At 38.2% G+C, this 25,566-nt stretch overlaps 1 protein-coding gene across 1 annotated transcript in view; it reads right to left on the reverse strand.

The window, feature by feature from the left end:
- Positions 1-23,622, reverse strand: part of PPP1R9A (protein phosphatase 1 regulatory subunit 9A) — a 403,588-nt gene extending 379,966 nt beyond the window's left edge. Inside the window, exons 1-2 of the mRNA XM_023226677.3 lie at positions 23,594-23,622; positions 19,425-21,033 (exon numbers count right to left, since the gene is read on the reverse strand). Of these exons, the coding sequence (XP_023082445.2) occupies positions 19,425-20,819 (1,395 nt within the window). The 5' untranslated portion in view covers positions 20,820-21,033; positions 23,594-23,622. The remainder of the gene's footprint in view (positions 1-19,424; positions 21,034-23,593) is intronic.
- Positions 23,623-25,566: the final 1,944 nt, after the last annotated feature.

A 25,566-nucleotide genomic window follows, 5' to 3' on the forward strand; every position in this document is an offset into this window, starting at 1 on the left:
GGCGTGGTGGCGGGCGCCTGTAGTCCCAGATACTCCAGAGGCCGAGTCAGGAAAATGGCGTGAACCCGGGAGGCTGAGCTTGCAGTGAGCTGAGATCGCGCCACTGCACTGCAGCCTGGGCAACACAGCCAGACTCCGTCTCAAAAAAAATAAAAAATAAAAAAGCATAAAGATAGGGCCGGGCATGGTGGCTGACGCCTGTAATCCCAGCACTTTGGGAGACCGAAGCAAGCAAAATCACTTGAGGTCAGGAGTTGGCAACTGGCCTGACCAACATGGTGAAACCCCATCTCTACTAAAAATACAAAAATTAACTGGGCATTGTGGGGGGCACCTGTAATGCCAGCTAGTTGGGAGGCTGAGGAAGGAGAATCGCTTGAACCTGGGAGGCAGAGGTTGTAGTGAGCTCAGATTGCACCACTGTACTCCAGCTGGGGTGACAGACTGAGACTCCATCTCAAAAAAAGAAAGAAAGAAAAAGTTTGGCAATCTTTATCCTTCTTAAAATCTTTCCAATCTTTTTCTCCAAACTTTCTCTGAAACACTATTTCTCAAATTCTATGTCTCCAAAATGTGGGGCTCCCCCATCATGCTGCCTCCCAACACTCTCACACTGTCTTACCCCTTATTCTCACCTTTCCTTTCCTCACAGTATCCCAATGACATAGATACCTGGATCTAACACTCAGATCCACAGCCTTGGCTCTAAGGTCCCCATGAGTTCATCCATCCTATTTTGCAACTATTGGATTAAAGACAATCAACTTCCTGTTTATGTCTAGTTAATTCCTACACTAGCTCTCATTTGCTGAGCATCTGTTATTAACCAAGCACTAGGCAAGATCCTTTGTGGGGAAGGTAGGAAAAATACATGGATAAACAAAAAATAGTCACATATGATTTTTGTACTTACAAGTTAATTTCACACAAAATAGCACCTCTTATTATCTTCTGCCTAATCCAGCTTACCCGTTTACCCTTTGCTTGTTTCAGCCTCCATTCTGACATTCATCAGTCTCATCTGTGTTCACTGTGACTGCTGCATACCCACCCCACACTTAGCCTTTCAATCTATCTCCACTCACTATTAGAGTGGCCTTCTAATATACAAATCTAATAATGCCTTTCCATGCTCAAAATCCCCTCCAACAATTAATATGTTTTCAGAAAAGTGTGCAAACTAAGTCTAGCACAAAGGAACCTTCTTAATCTGCCCTTGCCTTAACATGTACCAACAATATTAAACTTTGTGGTACATGCCTTACCATGTACCAACAATATTTTGCCTAAAAATAAATCATAGTCTGAGATTTGCAAACGACAGCATTTTTTTCTCTCCTCTGTGCCTTGCTGTTACGTTGCACACTTGTCCCTTTTTCTGCCAACACTTACTAAACCTTCGAAACTCACACAGAGTTTGGTTTCTCCCAGAAGTTTCTGGGAACTTGACTCCAGAACCCAAGTGCCCTCTCTCTGCACTGACAGCATCCTGTGCACACCTCTATTGCAATGCTACTCTCACTACATTGTGACTTACATGTCCATCTCTCCCAAGCCAATTCAAGCTCCTGGAGAGATGTATTCAAATATGTAATTCAAATAAGTGCCTAGCTTAAAGCAGACACTTTTACAAAAAGATGCTCTCTTAGAAGAAGCAATTCAGACTAAGAATGTGTCAGATATTTGAAAATGGCAATTAAAGTTAGAAATCATAAAAACTGATGTATATTTTAATAGGTCTACATTAACGTAAGACACCTAGAAGTATATTCATTCACCAATCTTTTGACATCAGGCTAACACCTTTACTTTGAGTTTAGGTCTGCAAATTAATGATTCGCAGTATCTGTCCTGCATAATTCATTGGCTATGATGGCCACTTTGGTTTTCTTTAAAGTGGGACAAAAACTTGAAGACACTCACAAAACAATCGGAGTGGCAAATCTTTTTAGATATTTGTTGAAAGAGTTTCTATCATCTATATTTCCCTCATCTAATTTAACAAGATCTTTAAGTGACATATTTTATCAGATCTTCCCCAAAGAATTCAATTTACATTTTTATAGCAAAAAAAAAAAAAATCTTTTCACACTCATGTTTTATCAATTTACATAGTACTGAATACACACTTAGAAAGACAAACAAAGAGGGCAAAAACAGGTTTAGGAATGTATACAACCAACTCCTAGTCAGTCTATGACTGTAGGTGGTGAGGTGAGTAGTGAGGGCATACTAAAGAACAGTCTGTGAGGTCATCAGTCACCATGTTCTATCCAGCAAATGGAAGACATCAGTTAACCCAGCAAGCTGAATAAACAGAAGTTGGTTGAAAGCTTCTAGGATAAATGTTTACTGAAAGAACAGAGAGAAAAAAAATGGGGGACCAATGGATCTTCTCCACCCTTCCATAACCACCAACAAATAGGAGGGGCATATATAGCAAAGTGATGATGTCGTCTATCCCTTTAAATTATTCAACGACTTCCCATAGTTTGCATTTTATTTCCAACTCCTATGTATACAAGTCCCTCCTTGAACTACCACCTGACTACATTCTTACACTAGACACACACACGCACTTCATGTTCCTCCAACTGTTCTGGTTTACTCTTATCTCAAACGTGCTTTTCCCTCAGCTTAGGATTTTCCACTTCTCTACCTAATTAATTCTTATTCATCTTTAAAGCTTCAACTCAAGCACCACTTCCTCTAAGAAGCAATCCCTAATGATTCCTCTCCTCCTGATAAAGGTAGACTCCCCTGCTTAGAAGCACCACTGCAAGCTGCTATATCAAAGGTGACATGTGTACTGGCTTCCCTGAGTCAAGGTCCAGATTATGTCTGTTGCCCCAATGTAAGTATTCATAACATTCCCTTTCATTCTCAAAAAGTGTCCCAATTTTGACAATAAATTCCATGGTCACCCTAGACATTGCATGATCCAAAGAGGACTAAACAATGGTCTGTGACCTTATTTGAAAGACAGTAATAATAATCAGAACGCCTAATTTCTCAATAGTTCGGACAATAAATTATATATGATCACCCTATGTATATACCTCTATCACAGCACTTATCATACTATCCTACAAATGTTTACTTCTCTTCTTCATAAGTCTATAGTCTCAAGGAGAAAAAATTTGTCTTACTTATCTTAATATCTACACAGCAGAGCTCAAAGTCAACACATTTTAAACATATTCAATGTTTGTTGACTATTATCAATCAACTCAGAAGACAATGCTTCTCTAAATAGCTGTAGCATAACCACTTATTCATAAACACTTGAATAATAGGTGATTTATCAGGCTTGACTAATGCCTATATAGCAATTATAAAATGTTATAATCATATTAATCTCAAGATGAAAAACAGCAGCAACAAAATCACATCTGACATAGTGGCTCAATTCATTCAAATAATATAATGAACCTTCATATTAAGTCATATATTCTTACCAACATCCTGCTAAAAGGTGCTTTTATTATATTCATTTTAGAAATGTAAAAACAATAATTTTTCTAGTTATATTTTTAAATAAAGAGGATATTATCAAGGGCCCTGATTCTTCTACTTCAATGTCTACAATGCATTTGACAAAACACACTGCTTTTACATATCTGCAGAAACATACATAACTCCCCAAAAAAATTATTGTACATTTAAAAAGAAAATGCAGAAAACAGCTTAACCATTCTCTTCCTTAGGATGCCATCAAAAGGTATTTCTGCCTAGGAAAAACTTGTTTCTACATAAACATATTTGCATGAACAAGCAAAGCTATTTCATATTTCAGCTTAATAACAACTGTCAGACATTTTCCAGATAATGTAATTCATGGAGGGAACATACAGGCAAAAAATACGACTTCAAGGTCTTGGATTATTTGGTCCCATGCAATTTATTACTAATTACAAGTCACCAAGAAAATGAAAAACTGTTTTCTGGATAAACAAATTCATAGTCAGCAAAAGCTTGTTTAGAGAATGAGACAAGTGACTACAAAAATAATTACAAAAATTGTAACTTAGCTATGGAATTAAAACCAACCACATTCCTTTTTTTTTTTTTTTTTTTTTTTTTAGTGGAGTCAGGGTTTCACTGTGTTAGCCAGGATGGTCTCAATCTCCTGACCTCGTGATCCACCCACCTTGGCCTCCCGAAGTGCTGGGATTACAGGCGTGAGCCACAGCGCCTAGCCAAAACCAAGCACATCTCTAAAATCAATATTAAGGGAATAGGGGGACAGAAATGACCCCAAAAAAGTAATTCCTCTCTAATCACTGAAAAAGAAAAACAAAAGAAACCACATTTTAGTAAACAAGTCCGGAAATAAAAGGAAGGTAAAAAGACTAAATAGTAAAAAATTATTCAAATGTTTTAGTTAATTAAATTTTCAATAACTCTCATTTTTAGAGTATAGATACACTCACATACTCAAGTTACCAAAGGTGAGGCAAGTTACTGCAACCTCTAAATAAGTAGCTTTACAACTCTCTGATGGAATCTCAATTTTTAGATTTTCTTGCGACTAATTACAAGCTTCGGTGATCTAAGTAGAAATAAAGTTAAGGCAAAATGAGTACTCTCCCCCTTCAACTTCCATAGTTATATCTCACACAACCATACTTTAATGACTGTGGTTACTTATGAACTATCATTACCTTACAGGTCAATAGATTGAGATTTCCCAAATGAAAGAGAGCACAACAGCTTCAGCAAGCCAGAGCAGTGGCCGGGAAAGATTATAATCTGCAATGGAATCACTCAGCTTTCATTTATAACTGCTAACCTGAATGCTAGCAGTTATAAATTTATCTATAAATAAATCATACAAGCATTACACACATAAAAATGTTAGCCCGGCAGTGGACCATGCCTGTAATCCCTGCACTTTGGGAGGCTGAGGTGGGAGGATCGCTTGAGCCCAGGAGTTCCAGACTAGCCTGAGAAACATAGTGAGACTCTGTCTCTATAAAAATGGAAAAAAATTAGCTGGGCATGGCAGCACATGCCTGTAATCCTAGCTACTCAAGAGCCTAAGGCAGGAGAATCCCTTGAGCCCAGAGGTCGAGGCTGTAGTGAGCTGTGATCATGCCAGTGCACTCCAGCCTAGGCAACAGAATGAGACCTTGTCTCGAAATATAATAAAAATAATAATATTATTTTCATCCCAACTTGGACCTTCAGGTGGGGGGAGGGGGAGAAGAGGAAGGAGAAGGAGCAGAGATGATGAACATAAAAGGTTATTAACGCTAACTGTGTGCCTACAATGTGCCAAGCGGTGTGACAATCCTAGAGACACAACCATAAAACAAATTCCCTGCCCTCAAAGTTTAAACAAACTTTCTTAAGAAGATCAGATGTCTGCAGGATCTGAACACAGGTCTGTCTGATTCCAAACATATAATCCTCTGCTACAACATACTGCCCAACAGAGGGAATCCCTTCAGTACATTTTCTAAGAATGAGAGGGAGAGAGGAACCAACTCCCCGACTAAGATATGTGGGGGGGGGGGGGGGGGAATGAGTTTTCTCCCTGAAACAGCTTCAGAAGGGGCAATCAAAACAAGACAGTTTGACTGTGATAGTTAATTTTATAAGTCAACTTGACTGGGCCATGGTGCCCAGGTATCTAATCAAACATTATTCTGGATGTTTCTGTGGGGGTGTTTTTAAATGTAATTTGAGGAAAGCTCATTTCTTTCCATCATGTGGATGGGCCTCATCCAAACAGCTGAAGGCCTGAATAGGACAATAGACTGACTCCCCCATAAACAAAAAAAATTTTCCAGCAGAAGGCTTTTATACTTGAACTGCAATGTCAGCTCTTCCCTGGGTCTCTAGCCTGCCAGCCCACCCTGCAGCTTTTTGACCTGCCAGTCTCCATAATCCTGTGAGCCAACTCCTTACAATACATTTTTCTCTGTATAATATACACATCCTATTGGTTCTGTTTCTCTGGACAACTCTAATATGCCAGGTAAACATTAAATATAGGATATGGAAAAAGAATACCTTCCGAAATATTTCATATCAATATTCTGTTTATTTCAACCATGTTCCAGCTACAGACTTTCAGCCATCTGAGGGACAGGCTTCAAGGGTTCTAATGGATGAACTCTTAACAGTTCTCCTAGATTAAAGGGTAAGAATTTCGTTCAGCAGGCCAGGCGCAGTGGCTCACTCCTGTGATCCCAGCACTTTGGGAGGCCGAGGTGGGCAGATCACTTGAGGTCAGGAGTTTGAGACCAGCCTGGTCAACATGGTGAAACCCGATCTCTACTAAAAAAAGAAAAATTAAGCGAAGCATGGTGGTGCGTGCCTGTAATTCCAGCTACCCGGGAGGCTGAGCTGGGAGAATCGCTTGAACTTGGGAGATGGAATCGTACCATGGCACTCCAGCCTGGGCAACAGAGCAAGACTCTGTTTCAAAAAGAAAAAATAATAATGCAGTCAGAGTGAGACTCCATCTCAAAAATTAATAAATAAATAAAAATAAAGAATTGTATTAGGTAATAAGAGTCAAAACCCAGTAACTCAAACTAAAGCTCTTCTGATTGCTACATCTGCAAATGGGACAATCTCCTGAGGCAGCTCCAATTCACTAATGGTCCTACTCATAGAACTCATTATACAGAGAAGAAGCCAGCAAGATAAAAATTCCACAAGCATCATAATCTCCATGGAAAAACATAAGCCTCATCTCAAACTTGATTGGGTACATGATTAACTAAAAAAAGATATCACTGCCTCAAATCATTCACAAATTTATATAAATATGCAAAATCACAACCAGTAAAATTATTTTTTCTTGAACTCAATTGTCTTTTTCTAATGTAATCATTTTATAGAAAAGAGTCAAAATTTTACATGGTTTGTCTATTAATGTTGCCTCTTTTTCTTTAGTTATAATTATATACAATCATCTATATATCCCTACTAGAAACCCAGTATACAATAAAATATTAACAGAATTTATCAACCATATTGTAGTAAGGTTTAAGAATACTTAACAAAAAGTGATAATCCAAACACCAGATTATATTGTAAGGTAATTTAATTAGGACTTCACTAGAACTAATAAAATGCCAGAACTGCTTAAAACTCTAAGATCAGAGTAATCTGCTGATGTGATTAAACAAAAAGCAATAATTTAAACTTCCAATTTCTGAAAACTCTGCCACCCAACAAAAATACGTTTGTCATCATTTATATACTACAACATTATCTACCAAAGCTTTTCAAAGGTAGAAAATTATCCAACAGATGAGAGAAACTGACCCTTTGACTCTAACTAAAAATATACTACCATATAGTCTAACCATACATCAAATGAATCTCTTTTCAGCTAATATGGTTTTTAAGAGGAACAACAGGAAACTACATATTGGCTGGTGTTTTAGGACAGGAAACATATTCAAATGGATTCTGTGGAGGCCTAGAACTCAAAATCCTATTTTTAACTGGGTGTGTACATGAGTTTTTTCAAAGGATTATATGTAAGCAAGATAATGAACTTGACATCTCCACTCTGTCACCTTCACAGGGAGCAAGCCTGTTGAGGCTCAATAATCTATCAGAAAGACATCATGCCACATGGCAAAATGGTTAAGTTTCCTTGAAGTAAATGTTTATTATTTTTAGTAAGACTACTCATTAAAATATATTTCACTTCAAATTCATTATACCTAGTGTTTAAAAGCATATTTTAAGTAACACATTAGAATATCATGTACACAATAGCTGAACTTAAGGAAAATATCTCAGGTCTATGCAAAAGTTATATAATCACAATTTAAAATGAATTGGAAGGTCTCCCTCCCCATAATACTTATAAGCTTAGCCACAAATGTGGGATCAATTTTACCAAGGTTTAAGAAATGTGCACTTAATGAATTCAACTGTCAAAAGTTCATCCATTTTCTTAAAGTAACACCTTCTCCAGTGTTATATAAATTTACACTTTTCAACCAAATTTCTTTTCTGTGACATGTCCTCCAAAAAAGAGTACATTAAAAGATTATTAGAATTTGGGGCAGCATTTTAAAGTGTTTTTGTTAACTTCCTTATCTTGTTATTGCTGATCATTCCAATTGTGTCCCACCACTATTTTTTAATGTAATTAAAGAAGTAATACATGATCACTGTAGAAAATAAAGTAAATTCAGAAAAGTATACATTTATTTAACATCACCACTATTCTCTCAATCCAGGAATTTATCAGAGTTAACATTTTGATGTACGTGTTTTTAATCTTTGTCCTACGTGCAAATACACATATTTTTAAAGTAAAAATAAGACAGAAATGCATATTAAGCATTTAACCAGACTTTTTATTATGAAGTATTTACATCTTTAAGTAATCTTAGAAAACATGAGTTATACAACTTTATCCTATTATACTATATGCATTTATCATAATGAATTTAACCATATCCCCATTACTGGATAAGTGAGTTGCTTTAACTTTCTACCAACTCATTTAAATAACACATTGATGTAGTCTTTACTAACAAACATTGATTTAAAAAGTAATAAAAACTACTCAGAGCTCACATCAAAAAAGCCTATAAACACATAAAAATCTTCAATCTCAACAACAAATCAAGTAGAAATTATAAGAGTTATTTTCACTTACCAAACTGAAAACTGCAAAGCATATACATCATACTAAGTACTGGTGCAGGGATTGTGAGAAAACTATTCCAAAGCAATGCTGATTATAAACTAATACACCCTTTCTGAATAACAATTCAGGCAGTATATATAAAGGGCTTTAAAATAATTTTATTTTTAATTAATTTAAATATAATTTAATAAAATTATAAATAATAAAATTATAAATTTAAAAAATTATATTTTATTTTTAGGAATCTATCTTAAATAATAGGTAATTCTAGATGCTGAGCAAAAAACTGTATATAATACAGACATGAAAATCATAGATTTTTGGACCCAGCCCTTCTTTTTCTTTTTTGAAATAGGGTCTGGCTCTGTTGCCCAGGCTGCAGTGTGGTGGCCCAATCACAGCTCACTGCAGCCTCAATCTTCCAGCCAGCCTTGATATTTCGAAAGACTTACTTACAAGTTTGTTTGTTTTAGTGCTCAGTGCTCAATGTTAAAATTTCTAAAAGGAAATACATGTTCTGGACATAGAATATTATATAATTCCTGGTGTACAATTTAAATTACTGTATTTTATTATTCTACCTACAGAATAAACTTCTAAAAATAAACACATTCTAGGTAACGGTAGATAAGATGTCATTCAAACATCCTACAACAAGTTTTGCCTTTCCCCCTGAGAAATGGGTTATTTAAAAAAATAATAATTTTATACATGTCTATAGTATCAATTAACAATGAAAAGTGCAAATTTACATCTTTCTCTTCCTTTACAATTCTGCAACTCAGTTTTACCCAAAACAAGTACTTAGTAAAAGAATCCATCAATATAACACTGACTCAAAAACAGGTATTTTCTTTTTTGAGACGGAGTCTCGCTCTGTCGCCCAGGCTGGAGTGCAGCGGCAGGATCTCCGTTCACTGCAAGCTCCGCCCCCCGGGTTCATGCCATTCTCCTACCTCAGCCTCCGGAGTAGCTGGGACTACAGGCGCCTGCCATCATGCCCGGCTAAATTTTCTGTATTTTTAGTGGAGACGGGGTTTCACTGTGTTCACCAGGATGGTCTCGATCTCCTGACCTCGTGATCCGCCCACCTCGGCCTCCCAAAGTGCTAGGATTACAGGCGTGAGCCACTGTGCCCGGCCTCAAAAACAGATCTTAAAAACTAACCAATAAACCTGATTTTCCCTCTCCTCTGTGGGCCCTTACCATGAAAAGAAAACTCTTCACAAGCCTGAAAAGGTACCTCTGACTGTGAGTACTATTTAAGATTCTCATATTGAAGATCAGACAATTTTCTGATATGAATGTAGCCTCCATGAAGCTGTATACTTACGTATTTTTAAAAGAGAAGGAGTAAAAAGAAATTTTTGTAGGAGAAATCCGAGGTGGATAAAAGAGAAAAGTCCATCTTACTATATAGCAACAGACTCAACATGCAAGTCACTCAGTTTCGTACGGTCATGCCAGTCCTAAGGCATCAAGACAGAAATACCAAAGACCTAATCTGGAAGCCTCTCACTGCTTATTCCTGGAAAGAAACTTTCATGGTCACGACTCTGTTCACCACCCTTTTGACCCTTGACAACCACTCTATGTCTGAATCTAGCCCTACATATTTCAACTGGCATGGAAAACAACTTGGAAGATTAGCTTTCCCTGGCACAAAACTCATCTGACTTATAAAAGAGGGCAGGAGACTAACAGATCTGGGAGCAGTTTCATTTACCATTATCCATAAATACTTGGTGAATAGTTTTAACTCCACAAATACTTTTTTAAAATACCAATGAAATAATAGATTAAGTATAAGCAAAGAACAAAACTTTCCTCCTCCTAAAATATAAAATTTCCTGATATCTTCATACTCTATTTCGCTGTCTTCGTTGTAAGGATATGTGCATGAGAAAGAGTAAGTTAGGCTGAAAACTGGGAACTGTACAAAAAAAATTATCAATATTTCAATCATGTTGAACTGTGCTATGAAGCTATTTCCAGAGCAAAAGTGAGTGAAGCAATTAATATGTCAGCAACTATATTACAAAACATTTTTTTCTTTATTCTTAGTTTCCTCAGCAGGGTGTTTTAACATATAGTTAAACCCATACTTTCAAAAGTCAAGTTGCTCTAAAAATCCACTCTATAAAAATGTACTCCCATGGACTTAATATTCTACTCATTTTAAGGTTTCTACTATAATCTATAGAATTACTGCTCTCAAGAACAATTTAACATAAATTCTTCATTTTGATATTTCAACAAAAGATGTCCAAAATTTTCTCTTTGAAATCACAGCACAAATATTTATGATTATGGTGTAGTACAAATATGTTTAAGACACAGAGAATTACAGGATGGTAAAGCTGAGAAACAATCTTAGCGATAAATTACTACAATAATAAAAAGTGATAAATTAAGTAACACAGCCTCAATTACAGGTAAGAAATTAAGGCCTCAAGAGGCACACTTGTCCAACCTGACAGAATATCAAGTACCTCTTGATGTTATCATTCTTATTACTAGTTAATGATATTTAATAGTAATATAGACTATATAGTAATATGCTCCAACAGACAATACATGGGAAACTAAATAAATATCTGCCTCAAATCACTCATCTTACAGATGGTTACAGTACAGATAATAGCATGTAGGCATAAGAAATCTATATCGAAATATCAAAGGATGAGAAAAAATTTTAAAGTAGTGAAACTGTCCGTGAACAATTCCAATAAAAGTAAAAGAATAACAAAAGCAACAATATAAAGAAGTAGGATCGAAATAAGCATCAGATTATTAGAAAAGAAACAGGATTCCTTCATGCTAGTAAAAGACCAATGTAAAGATAGAAACTCAGCATCAGTGCCACTTGTACCTTTAAAGAAACCCTATGCAGGCAGGACATGGTGGCTCACACCTACAATGCCAGCATTTTGGGAGGCTGAGGCAAGAGGGTCACTTGAGCCCAGGAGTTCAAGACCAGCTGGAGTTCAAGACCAGCAAGACCCTGAATCTTCAAAAAAAAAAAATTTAATTAGCCAGGCACTGTGGCACACACCTGTAGTCCCAGTTACTTGGGAGGCTGGGGCAGGAAGATCCCTTGTGCGCAGGAGTTCAAGGCTGCAGTGAGCTTTGATAGTGCCACTGAACTCCAGCCTGGGCAACAGGGCAAGACCCTGTCTCTAAAAAGAAATAAAGAACCCCTATGCTGAATCAAACACTCATGCTTCATATGTAGCAATTTTAGATTCCATTAAGAGAAGTGTGGTGTCCCATGCAAGGGAGTTGTTCAGCCATCCTCTTAGCCACATAAACCTATTCTTCCTCAGTTATACATTTCATCCCTTCTGGAATCCTACTGTCTCCTCAGCTTCATGTGTTCTTCCTCTCTATGAAATGCATAAAATGGCAGATAACATTTGTTGATCCCAGATAGCACCACTTAATTTTTAGACCATGTCACCAACCAGAAGAAAATTCTTTTTGCCATTGCTCTCTAGACTTTACTGTAGTGTGCTATCCTCATGATATCTTAAATTTAATATATCCCAAGCCATACTCCTATATTCTTCTTCAATTATCCTATAGTCTTTTTTAAAAGCATTTGTAAGAAATGTCTGGAAGAAGTAAGTCTACAGAAAAAGCAAGTCAATTACTGCTTGCCAGAGGATGGAGAAGGAAGGGGAATTGGGAATGATTATTCACAGACACAGGGTTTCTTTCTAGGATGATGAAAATGTTCTAGAATCAGATAAAAGTGATAGTTGCACAACACTGTGAATATACTAAAAACCACTGAATTGTGCACTTCAAAGTGGTGAACTTCGTTACCTGAATTTTATCTTAATAAAAAATTGCAAATTAAAATTAAATAAAAAGAAGAGTGAGTGCACCACCTCCCTACACACACCAGCATGCCCCTCCTTGTAACTTTCCTTTTACCTTCCAAAGTAATAAACTCTCCATTGGTAGAATTATTCAAGAAGAAGCTGAAACATCATCTGTCAGGAGTATGCTAGTGAAGGGCTTCCTGAAGTGACTGGGAAATGACGCTAGATTACCTTCAAGTATATTTCGTCTCTGAACGTCTACGTCACAAACTAAAGAGATTAGAATCAGGAGAAAACTGTAAATGTGACCAGAAGAAAAACTATAAGGCATAACTTGAAAAGTTTTCTTCCTTTTCAAATCCAGAGCTATAGAATATAATGAAGCAAAAGAACAAAAAGAAAATGGGTCCAAATGAGAGCATAGAAAATTAAGAAAAATACCAGGTAAATTAGATAACAGCATAAAAAGCAACAAATTATAGCAATGTTTGTTTTGTTTATACAGAATTTATCCAATATCTAACTATATTTCTCTATAAAAATTCCTAAATTTGTTTTCAAGTGGTAGAGAAGATGTTAGAAAAAAATCTAATGCAGATGAGATTTCAATCAAATTACTTCTGATGGGCATGTAACTGGGTTCACAAGGTAAACAACGTATGGATAACATAACACAAAGCGATTTTCCTCCAAATTTGGCATCTTATCTTTCAAGTACATGAACCCAACAACTAGAGTCATTTGTGAGAAAGAAAGTTTAGAGGGAACACAAATTATGTATGATCCAAAAAGCAAGAAACTGCTGGGCACAGTGGCTCACGCCTTTAATCTCAGCACTTTGGGAGGCCAAGACAGGAGGGTCGCTTGAGCCCAGGAGTTCAAGACGAGCCTAGACAACATAGTGAGACTTCATCTCTACAAAAAATAAAAAAAATTAGCAAGCATGGTAGCGCCTACCCATAGTCCTAGCTACATGGGAGGCTGAGGCAGGAGAATTACTTGAACCCCAGAGGTCAGGGCTGCAGTGAGCCATGATTGCATCACTGCACTCCAGCCAAGGTGACAGAGCAAGACCTTGTCTCAAAAAAAATAAATTAAGTAAACAAAAAACAAGAAACCTTAAATCTTTCTATTACAAGTAAATGCCAGTAAACATCTGAAATAATCTACTGTCAGAAGAATCCCTTTTTAAACACTAAATGATCATTGTTCAATTAAAAAAAAAAGTATAGATATACCTCAGGATTTTAGAAAAGGAGTTCATTCAACAAATATTCATTATTTGATTTTACAAAGTATATTAAAATATTTGACATATTTCATTTACCTGGTTATGAAGCATAGGTCATAAAACATAACAATTTAAAAGGAAATCCAATTTAAATGTTATACCATTGGCCGGGCACAGTGGTTCACGCCTATAATCTCAGCATTTTGCGAGGCCAAGGCGGTCAGATCACTACAGGTCAGGACTTCGAGACTAGCCTGGCCAACATGTTAAAACCCTGTCTCTACTAAAAATACAAAAATTAGCCGGGAATAGTGGTACATGCCAGTAGTCCCAGCTACTCCAGGGGCTGAGGCATGAGAATCTCCTGAACCCAGAAGGTGGGGGTGTCAGTGAGCTGAGATCGTGCCACTGCACTCCAGCCTAGGTGACAGAGCAAAGCTCCATCTCAAAAAATAAAAAATAAATGTTATACCATCAAAGTTATCCAAGAAAAGCAAGTTAAATCATATGACAATTCTTATACTCTCTCTATAAGTTTATTAATTTACACTTGCAAAAGAAAGAAAGAAATGAAATTTCTGATCCTATTAAAAACTTCCTCCTCCCAACTTTTTATAACTAAAAACGTAAATCACACAAAGAGCCTAGGATGTGACTTTTTAATGACCCAAATGCCTTATGAGTTAAGGATAATAATCCACTTTGGGATCCAGAAACAGAGTGTTCATGCACTTTACAAGATTACACCTTATTTCATCTTCAGAGAATATTATTCCACCCAGCCAGCTATAGCAGCATCTGGAAAGGAAATTTATTAAATGTTGCTTCCCTAACATTTTATGACCAGCCACTTTCAGAAGCCAGAAGATTGTACTTCAAATTAATATTCCAAAGAGTGATCTCTTGATCAGCGACATCAGCACCACTTGAGAACTTGTTAGAAATGCAAAATCTTAAGGTCCTCCTCCAGACATACTGTTATGTGGTTTTCCTATATTATTTCAGAATATGAAATTCTATTATAGAGGTAAACAAATGGGATGGATGAAATGCTTAAGTGACAATCATAGATGGTAAATAAACTAATAACTTATGAGACAGAGGCAACACTCAGGCTGGGCCAAGTATTGATAATGAGAATGCAAGCTGGTGAAATGAAGGCAGTCAACAGATGTGTAATAAATAGGTAAGCTGGGAGTAAGACATGACAACAATAAAATAAACAGAAATTATGATAAAATGAATGAGGTTTACTTATAGACAAAAAGCAATGGAAATACCAAGTCACCATTATGCCTGGACTGACAGCTACATTACTTCCATGTCAGTCATCTACTGAGGACACCAAGGATGGTCCCATGGCTCATCAGCAGGCAAACTAGCAAAGCTATGACTGTACCAAAGTGTATTTGTCATATCTTTTTAATAGAACAAGTGTGTATCATCAACCCAGGAAATCATTAGTCTATGGAGTCTTGGTTCAAATATCAGCTCCGGTCATCATAACCACGTCATTAATGGGGAACGGTTATGTGAAAGAAAGATGGGACATAGGAATATTGTTTACCCAGGACACAGGTAGTGTGGTCCTTCCAACCTGGTTTGAACTGCATTAACTTACTCCATAGCTTTCCTCTTGCCTCAGGATTTGTGCTTAACTAGTTTGGTAAATCATGTGATTCAAGCATTTTAACTTGTTTTCTGAGTCTTCTATTCCATAACCTCTGAGATAGCTTGCCTGGTGGTGTACTTGGAGCCCAACCATTGTATCAAGGTAATTTCTCACAGAATACCTACTGAATCAGAATCTCCATGCTAACAAGATCTCCCAAGTGATTCATATGCATATTAAAGTTTAAGAAGCAATGACAAAACTGTTATAAAGGGAAGCCTCCGCAAACACAAAAAGTTGGATCTCAACAGAACTATTCTCTGAAAACCATCTTGAACAAAAAACCTTCATATATCCATGAATGCCCTAACAATGACTCGGAGCCCCAACAGAGGGAGAGAATACAAGAAGATCCATTTTCAACAACTATTATGTAAGGTTTGAAGCTCTGGTGCCCTTGCTGATTATTTTACCTCTAGTCCTGTAAAGCTCCATATGAGTTGAGAAAACACTCAAAATATAGCCCAATGTACCTCAATATTAACTCTGTAATGTCCTTCTTACTGCGAGTTAGAAAAATCTTTTTCAGACATGCTGTTTCAAGGATAACAATCCATTGTAACACAACAGTATTTGAGGGGGGAATAAAATACCAATCCAAAGGACATAAGAAACAGAGAAAGGTTGTGACTTCCTTAATAAGGCTGCAGCAACCTTAGAAAGATCATCAAAGCACAGAGTTGGGAACAGCCTGAGAGCTTCCTTAATGGGTTGTACACTTCCCACCTACCAGCAGCTCCTGACTTCATCAGCTCCTCATTTTATGTATTTGTTATATTTGCATTGTCCCTGACACATATTAGGGGCTCCCTAAATGTTCTGAATTAGTAGAAAACATGACACGTCACCTTCTCTTGTTTTGATTCATCTGAGACAAATTTACTTTAATTCAATCCTTTCATTTTGAAAAATTCCTGAGAATGAAGGCATAATTCCATCTTGAATTAGCATGGTTCATAACATTCTCCCATTCCACATCTCAAAGTTGGATTTTAATTTGCTATTATTAATTCCATTCTAATATTTCATAACCCTATGAAACATATCAATCTATCCAATAAGATATAACTATCTATGAAAGATAGAAAAGTCATACTGACAGCTGGCAATACAGTCCGACCATTTTTAAAAGTCAAGGTATATGTTCGAGTACAAGGTATAGGCTGCACAGGAAAGATCAACTACTATTCTGATGTTTTTCTAAGTCCATATTTAAGACATCTTATGGAAATATCTACGTAAAACATCTATAAAAAGAACTGAAGTAGTCACTGAGGACAATATTGCACATACAAAGATGATAAATAAGACCTATAACAAAAATCTAAAGGTGCTGGGAATTTTTAACCTAGTATAGAATAAAGTGACAGGAAAAGAATGTAAACGTTCTAAAAATCATTTATTTAAATAATACACTCCCTATTGCTTCTTTAAGAGGAAGTATGTTTAAGCTTCAAAGGAAAAGACTTAGGTTAGAAATTGTAATTTCCCATTCCATAAACAAAGCTTTATGAAAAGAATAAAGAAACACAGATAGAAAATGGTTGCGTGTATTCCTTTCCAAATAATCTATCAAATCCCTTTCTCTAATACGCATTTAGTACAACCCAGTGCCATTAAAGGACTCACAGGACATTAAACATTTCGGCATAGATTTTTATACTGTTTTTTATGGATTTTAAATACAATGTGTTTAAGAATTGACTCTACAAACTCACAGAGGAAAGGGGTAACCTTACAGATTTTTGTGTCTTCTTCAGCTAACAGCATGAGAGAACACACGTGATAAGCCTTCAATAAATACTTTAATTGGATCTAATTAGGTATTACCACCCTCTGAGGCAAAAAAAAATCTTAATTGGAGAATAACCTAAACACTAAGACCACCACCATGACCAGTAGAAAGCAGCTCTCAAATTTTCCAAGTGAATCCACTTGCATATTAAACAATGGAAGCAGCAAGAAAGAGTAATTGTCTTATTCATTACAAAGGGCTAAGAATGAGTCTTCTGTTTGCAAACTTAATCCACTCCAAGTAGTCCTGTTAACTGCCGAATAAAATGCAATACATTATTTTTGTTTCACAAATCTTATGCTTGATCTAATTTGTTTTACAAATCTTATTCTTGATAAAATGTGTTAAATGTAAATAATGTTTCATTCTTTGCTATACAAAATTGTCATTATATGAAAATTAAGAGGCAAAATACTTATTGTTATCAGCAATCATAGCAAAAATTAGTTGAACTTCAAAATATCATTCCCAAAAAGCAGGTTTGTTCACATATAAACAGACATATTTCAATGATAAATACTTTAAAATCCATTAAACCTACTAGTGCACGGTTATGTTTTGTGCAGCACAGGACCCAAATACAGGCTGGTATCCCACTTGGCTGACGGGGTAGTGTTCTACTTGATAAATTTTCATAAGCTGCTATCCCCCATATTAAAAACTTAGTCACTGGGTTTAACAAACTCCTTGAAGAGTTCATTTCGGTTATTCCTGCCTTTCTCAATATGAAAAGATTTAATCTTACTGCTTTCTTCCTAAGGGGTAGAAAGATGATGTTCAAAGGGGATGTGAATGGCGAAGTTTAGGAGCTCACTGGATAGGCTTGGGGGAAAGGCTCCTTTAAAGATCATCTAGAGTAGGGCAGTGGGCATTGGGGAGGGGTAGGAAGGCAGAAGGAGACAGAGAATCACAAAGGAAGGTGGTAAAGCACTGCAAAGAAACTTACTTTCAAACTGGATTGACATCTGTAGTTTATTTTAAACTACAGTTTAACTTAACATGACCCATTCTGACCCAGAACTTCTGCCTTACACTAATAAAATGAAAGTTCGCCTGCTAACATCTGTAAATAATTTCATAGATTATTACTTTATTTCAGAATAGTCTTTCATAATCAGAACAATGTCAGATTTCTCTTTAAATATTTCTATGTAAATTTATATTTTAGAGCCTTATATGGAAGGTCCTAAAATGAAAATAACAGTGATTTTAGATTTTTGAGGAGAAAATTTACAGAAATACATCAGATTCCAAGTCTATCATATATACACACTGTGTAAGCTAGTAGCCCCTAGAATGTGGTCTAAAACTACCGTTCTGCACCATAACCTTCCAGATTCCCCCAAGGAGAGCATGCCAGAATCTCAGGACTAAGCTGTGGGCAAGTATACTTTGAAAAAGCACCCCAGGAGATTCTGATACTCAACCAACCACCTCCTGCCCCTATTGCCATTATCCACTATTAACATTCCACCACCCACTGCTGATGTACTTTGTGCTATTCTTCCATATCAAGTGTTAACTAAGTGAAGTCATTACAGTATGTGAATTCAATTGTCATTTATCCAGTTTTTAAGAGGTAAAAATAAATCCATGAATGGCAAATCAATGTTATTTCTTTCAAAAAAAAATCATTTTAAAGCTATATAACAAATTTTGAACTCAAAGTGTTTACAGTCAAAGCTTTTCAAAGTATTTAAGTCAGTTAATATATTTCCACAAATTAAATTTTGACCACCAAGTAGCAATACCCAAAAAAAGAGTTCCAACAAAATTCCTCACAATCCAGTTACACTTAAGTAAGTAATAACTAATATTTTTTAAGAAAGTAAATCGAGTATTATTCCCAAATTATCATAACTCTCCCATTGTACATTATACTTCATACCTTAAAGTGTGCACATTCAGAAAATATTATTTATGAATAATTTTAGGTAAAACTAAAGTAATTACATTTCTAACTAACACTCCTGGTTTTCAGTACTCACATTACTCATACTCCAGTTCACTGGAATGTATCTCACAATCCCCGAACTTCTTCAGCATTAATATTACTCACTATTGGTGGATGCCATTATAAAGCACATTTAAGAAATGTAATTGATATCTCTCAAACTCCAAACTTTTAAAATCACCTGACAACAGGTGTATATCAACAATCTTGAATCCCTTACAAAAACTCCTACTAATTGTCAAGTCTATTCTACATATAATTAGGCCCTAGTACTAAAAACAAATTTGAAAACAAATGGAGAAAATACACTTACCTTAATAGGGGCACTACTAAACTTAATTTTCCTATTTGCTGGGATTTCTTCTTCTTCTGGCAATCCAACGATTTCCGAGTATTCCATATCGGGCTGATAGTAATTGTTCTCATCACTATCTTCCTCCTCATCCTGCTCAGTGCCTGTCTCTCCCCAGTCTGAATTATACCTGGATCTCACCCTATACACATTATAGTCACTGTGCATGTACACATGGGAACTATCAAAACTGTTTGAATCTTCGGGTACTTCTTTTCCACAACTGGATGCAGAAGCATCAGGAGAGGTAAAATCACCACCTGCAAGTTCTTTCCTCTGTTGTTTTGCTGCCTCACTTTCAAGCAAATTAGTTTCAGCATCTTCTAACAGTTGGCTTTGTGGTGAAGGGATTTCAGACTTTGGCATTGCCTTACTTTCAGCACAAGGTTCTTCAGGACCGTATTTGTCAATGCTCTCGGGAGTCTGTTGGTTAGATGTGGAGTCCTCGGGTTCCTTGCTCTGCTGGATCTCTTCACCAGGTATCGAAGCTAGAGAGGTACTTTTAGAAGCCACTTCTGATACTGGAGTTGTGTTACTCTTGTGAGCATCCTCTGTATCAACACCTTGCTTGTTTGAAGGAGACCAGGAATTAGAATCCTTAAGGTGGCCAAAGGTGTCAAGATTTGTAACAGTAACAGATGGTAAATTCAAGGGATAATGCCCAGTCACTGAGTATTCACTGTTTTCAGCCTTCTCAGAAACGATGGCACTGGGAGAATCAGTGTTCTCAAATACTGCACTCAGTTGACTCACAGTTGGGGAGACAGCCTCAGTTCGGGAGCTAAGGCTGTCCAAGGAATCAGTACTGCCTCTGTTGGACTTGGAACCTCCCCATTCATCCTGAGGTTCACTCCCTCCAGCTTTCTCTTTCTTTGGAGAATAGCGGTTGTTTTGTCCTGATTCATGCACACTTCTCTCAAACATCTTCCGAGTCTCAGTGAATTTGGAATATGAAGGGCCATCGTACATTGTGTCAAATCTACTAATTCGTTCAGAAACAGAGGACTCCAACTTAACAACTGAGCCATCTGTTTTCTCCAGAAATTCTTTGGGCTTCATTCTTCTCTGAGGAGATGAATGTCCACCTTTCCCCCTTGTTTTGGCAATGACTGCAGCATTCTCGTTGGGTTCCATACCCATCTGCATAAATAGGTTTTTAATTCTGTTGACATTGGAGCCATATTTCCTCCCCCTGCTCTGCTGGGAGCCCTCACCTTCTTTTGTTTTTTGTTCCCCATCTGACTTGGGTTTGTCAAAGGTACTTTTCAGTGCCTGGAACTCAGTTCGATATGCATTCCTGTGAGGAGAGGCACTTCTGAGAGTTGTTCGTTCACCTGAAGACTCAGTTTTCAACATTTTCACTTCAGGGGTGAAAAGCCAATGTTCATAATGATTAAAGAAAAAAACAAAAACCAAGATACCTGTCTTCTCTAATCACCAGTATTGGGTCACAAAAAGTACCTCTCAAATGGTATACTGTGTTAGCGATCGTCCCAACAGGTGTATTAGGAACCTGTCACAGTCAAGAGTTACAGAGAATGGTTTTTTCAAAGCAAGACTAGAGGTTCATCTGAAATAGAAAAGAATGAATTTCTGAATTCATTTACTTATTTGAATTTATGTCTAGTCAAATAACATACATTTTATTTTCCAAATGGCTTAGCCACGTGGCAAACAGAAGAGCTTACTCATTGAAATGGAAAGTTAAAAGTCAAGAAGTTATCATTCTGATTGTTCTTTGGTAAAAAATGTTTCAAACACAATTTGGAGATACCTATCAAAATCTCACACACACACACTCACAAATACAAGTTACACATAAGTATATTTGAAAGCAACACTTTAGCCCAAGTTTTAGTCACTTTTGTGAATGCCCTTTAAAAAGAAACCAGCAGTTCATCGATCTTTAAGAAATCAACAAACTGTCCAGAAAATCAACTTCATTCAGGATTCTCCACAATTAGTTGGAACTTATTCTTTCTAAGTACAATTAAGTTTGGAATCTATGTTTACAAACTCCAAAACATGCCTACAGCGGCATATTTTACTTTTTCTGGTCCAATATTCTCATCTACAGCATCCCCAAAGCAATACTAATGCAATTTCAGACCAAAACAAGGAGGAAAAAAGTTCCTGAATGGCAATAAGTTTCATTAAATTCAGTTATAACAAGTATTTGGAAGTTTCCTAACAGTGGTTATTATTAATTATGGAGTGGGATGCAGACTACCATGGGAATAAATGCGTAAGAATGTGACAATTAGAAAGCAAATATACTGTGACACTCCTTTTCACAGCCCTGATTTGTTTATTCTTTCTTGCCTCTAACTTACTACAGTTCAAAACGCTACGCAATGCATGCTTGCTGGTCTCCTTAAGCCCACAGCAGGATTTTATATCAATAAGCCAGCAATCAAATACTTCACGATATGCTGAAGAGCAGACAATGCAGGCAGTTCTAAAGATTTTTCATTTTATTTTTGTTTTGTTTTGATGTTAGACCGAGCCACATCACCCTCACGTACAATCAGCTGAGGAGGCACACACTTTCACTTAAAACGTCTCCAAACTCGGCTCCTGGCCCAGCTCGCATGCATGGCCCATGCAGACAAACAAGAAAGGCTTTGGAGTGTGGTGCCTGTTTTTCCTTTTTTTGTAAAGCATCGACAATCTCCTTTTACCCTGACCATTCTTTTTAAAGCCACAAACACCCTCCCCTCTCCCCTACACACACACCCCATTCCCTCCCCCGCCAATTCCAACCCGAGGAGGCGGGGGCGGGGGAGATGGGGCCGCCGGGGGATTCAAAACCTGCCCTCACAAAAGACAAACATAAATAACACCAACTTGAGAGGCAGCCGATTCCCAAGCCTGGTTCGGGACGCAATCCCTCGGCCCTGGGGCAGGACCGGGAGAGCAGGTGACGCCAAGCGCTATGGTAGGAGGTCGCAGTCTAGCTTTGTGCCAAGAAGCACCTGAAGTCCTAACACATTGGCTGCGGCTCCCGGCGGCTGCCAGGCGGATCCCAGTGTGACACGAAGAGAGACGAGCTCCCTGGCCACATTTAAAAAAATAGAAAAGAAAAAAAATTACAGGGTAATGAAAATAAATCCCTTTGTTTTTCCTCCCAATGTGCCAGGAAACAATAGATCCCACTGATAATGCCTCCGATCTTCAACCTATTGCTCCTCCACCACAACCCACCCCCCCCCCCCGCCCGCAACTCCGCCTTTGTACAAGCCGATTTTTTCCTCCTCTCCACCCTCCCCAACTCCTCGCCCCGCGCTCAGCCTCCCCCTTACCCGAGCGGGAGCGCCGCGGGCGGGGAGGGTCGGGCCGCCACGGCTCCCACCCTCTCCTCGCAGGCGCCCCCCGCCCCACGGTGGCCGCGGCGGCACGGCACGGCGCCGGCCCGCTGTGTACACCGCAACCCCCTCTTCACGGCGCAGCGCGCTGGGCGGCTGCGGCGGCCGCTTCCACTCGCGCCTCGGCCCCCACGCGCTCCCTGCCCGCGGCGGGCGGCCCCGGGAGGCGCGCTGCGCTCCCCAACGCCATTGCGGGCGGGCGGCGGCCCGGGCAGCTACGCGCCCGCATGCTCCGGCCGGCCTGGGGCCAGGAGTGCCGGCAGGGGAAGGGGTTTGGCCCACGTGCGGTCGCCAAGCCGGGCCGTTTGGGCAGCCGGGGAGGCCGCGGTGTAATGGAGGAGAGGCCGCGGGGGTGAGGAAGACCAGGGGTAACAGGTGCCTCACCTCGGCTGATGGGATTAACTCTAGGGCCGCAGAGAGAGGGAGCCCGGCAGCAAAATCCCGGGAGAGGGAGAGAGAGGGAGCCTCTGGCGGCCAAGGAAGGGCGAAAAGCACCGGCCCGAGGCGAGGCCGCCCCACCCCCTCGGCCGTGGGCGAGGGGCCTCTCTGGCCTGGGGCAAGGCCCCTTCCTGTTCGGGTGTTGGCTCCGGAACTTGGTTCTGGGGCTGACCGCTGCTGGGGCCCCACTTAGTCTGAGTCTGCAGTTAACTCCGTGACCCCAAGGCATCCAAATCTCAGGCCACTCTGCTGGCCTGGAAGGCCAAGATGTAGGCCCAAGTCTGGTGTGGCCTTCACCTAAGCCACTGCGCCTGACCTACTACTTACCTTGACCTTAAAGTCCCACTGCCAAAGAGAAAGGGATGAGGAGGTCTTCTACCTTTCCTGTCTAGGGAGAGTTTTTCAGCTCACCGCCCCCCGCCCCCGCCCTTTTCTAAACACTCAGTACTCCCTCTTACACCCCCAAGTACCGGAAGTGTTACCACCTTCCTGCAAAATACAAAACTGATCATGACTGTCAATACAGATCTTTAAATCAATCCTTCCAAAAAGCCTAGGTAGCAGGAACTCTTAAAGAATAATTTTTCAAGAAGCTAAAAACATGACAATGGTAGAAATATAAAATGAACATGGGTCAAAATTTTATAACTCTTTTAATTAGAAAGGGAACCCCAGCAAGATACTGCAACCCACTCATGTGAGACTGTGAAGAATAGATATAGAGACAAGAAGAGGCAAAGCCGCTTAATATTCTATAGAGCACTGAAATGTAATGTGTATTATTATCTGCTTTACAGTGCGGTAACCAGTTGTATCTGTAAAGTAACAAATTTGCATTCTGTAGATAAAACTCATTTACATTACCAAACGTTTCTACAGCTTACTGAGTAGTAAAATAGCCTAGTGAAAGTCAGTCTAAGAAAGGTGCAGAGGACTGTAAATTTCACAACACTCCGGAGTCCTGTAGATAACATCCAACATTCCATTGAAAGGACAAACAGTAATCTTTTGCTCATTTCAAAGTCTTTCACAAGTTTTCCCAACATAACGATTTTTAGCCCCATTTCACTGATGGAAAAACTAAGATGTAGGTTTTGTAACTTACCCACTTCTTTATTGGCTATTAATAGTGAATGATTATGGCTGAATATGAACCCAGAAAGTCTGTACACAGATTCTATATATTCTGGGAGCAAAATCTTTACATTTCAAAAGGATTTTGTAACTACTCAATACTCAATTCTGTGTATTTTTTTAATTTTAAGCAGTAAGGGCTTTTTTTTTTTTTTTCCTTTAAGCATCACCAAATTCTGGGTCCTTTCCCAAGAAATTGGCATTCTCTGTCTATGAAGTGGATGTCACTTCTATAAGCATAAACAGATGTAACAGGCAATGTGAGGGGGCCGTGGTTCCAGGCTCCACTTTTGGAAAGAACATTTGTGCTGTCTGGGATAATCTAGTGGAAAAGTTCCTGTCACTTATTTGCAGTATGGAAACCAGGTTTTTTAGGCGAATAATCTAAATAAATGCAGAATCTAATCACTGAGTTCTGTCTGTAGAAGAGGGGGCAGAGTTGGCAATAAAATCAGTCTTACACCTCTTTGCAAAAAGATGATTCATACAGAAAAGCACCCTAAAGGATTTGGTTGGTTTAAGTTTTATCTTTTGAAAATATGAAACTTTTGGAAAAATTTATACTGAAGGAATGATAGAGTCTTAAACCCAATGGTGAGAATTTAAGATTCCTAGATTTCCTATAATGGACCTTCCATTTCCAACATTTACTTGAATGTTCGAAGGGTCTGTTAGACCTGTGCTAATCCAATACATGCGGCTATTTAACTTTAAATTAATTAAAATTAAATACAATTGAAAAATCAGTTCCTTAGTCACACAAGCCACATTTGAAAGGCTTGATGGCTACATGTGGCTAGTGGCTACTCTGTTGGATAGTGTAGATACACAACATTTCCATCATAGAAATTTCTATCAAACAGTGTTGTTCTAGACCACATTTGCACTTCTATGAACTTTGTAAGGGTTAACTTAGTTCAATACATCATTAATGTATGAGGGATCAGAGGTCATAAATTGTATATGTTCCAACTGGAAAGGTGGTGAAAAGTGTGAAAAGTGAACTTCATTACTGACATGCAAAAAATCTAAAATGTGTTTGCGGTGGGGAAGTTCTCAATTTTCATATATGGTATCTTAACCTTTCATAAATCATATAGAATATTGTGGGCTGTTATTTTCATTTCCTTTGCAACCAATAATATCATGATTAGTAAGACCACAAG

Source organism: Piliocolobus tephrosceles, chromosome 8 (genome assembly GCF_002776525.5).
Source record: "Piliocolobus tephrosceles isolate RC106 chromosome 8, ASM277652v3, whole genome shotgun sequence".
Classification (NCBI taxonomy): domain Eukaryota; kingdom Metazoa; phylum Chordata; class Mammalia; order Primates; family Cercopithecidae; genus Piliocolobus; species Piliocolobus tephrosceles.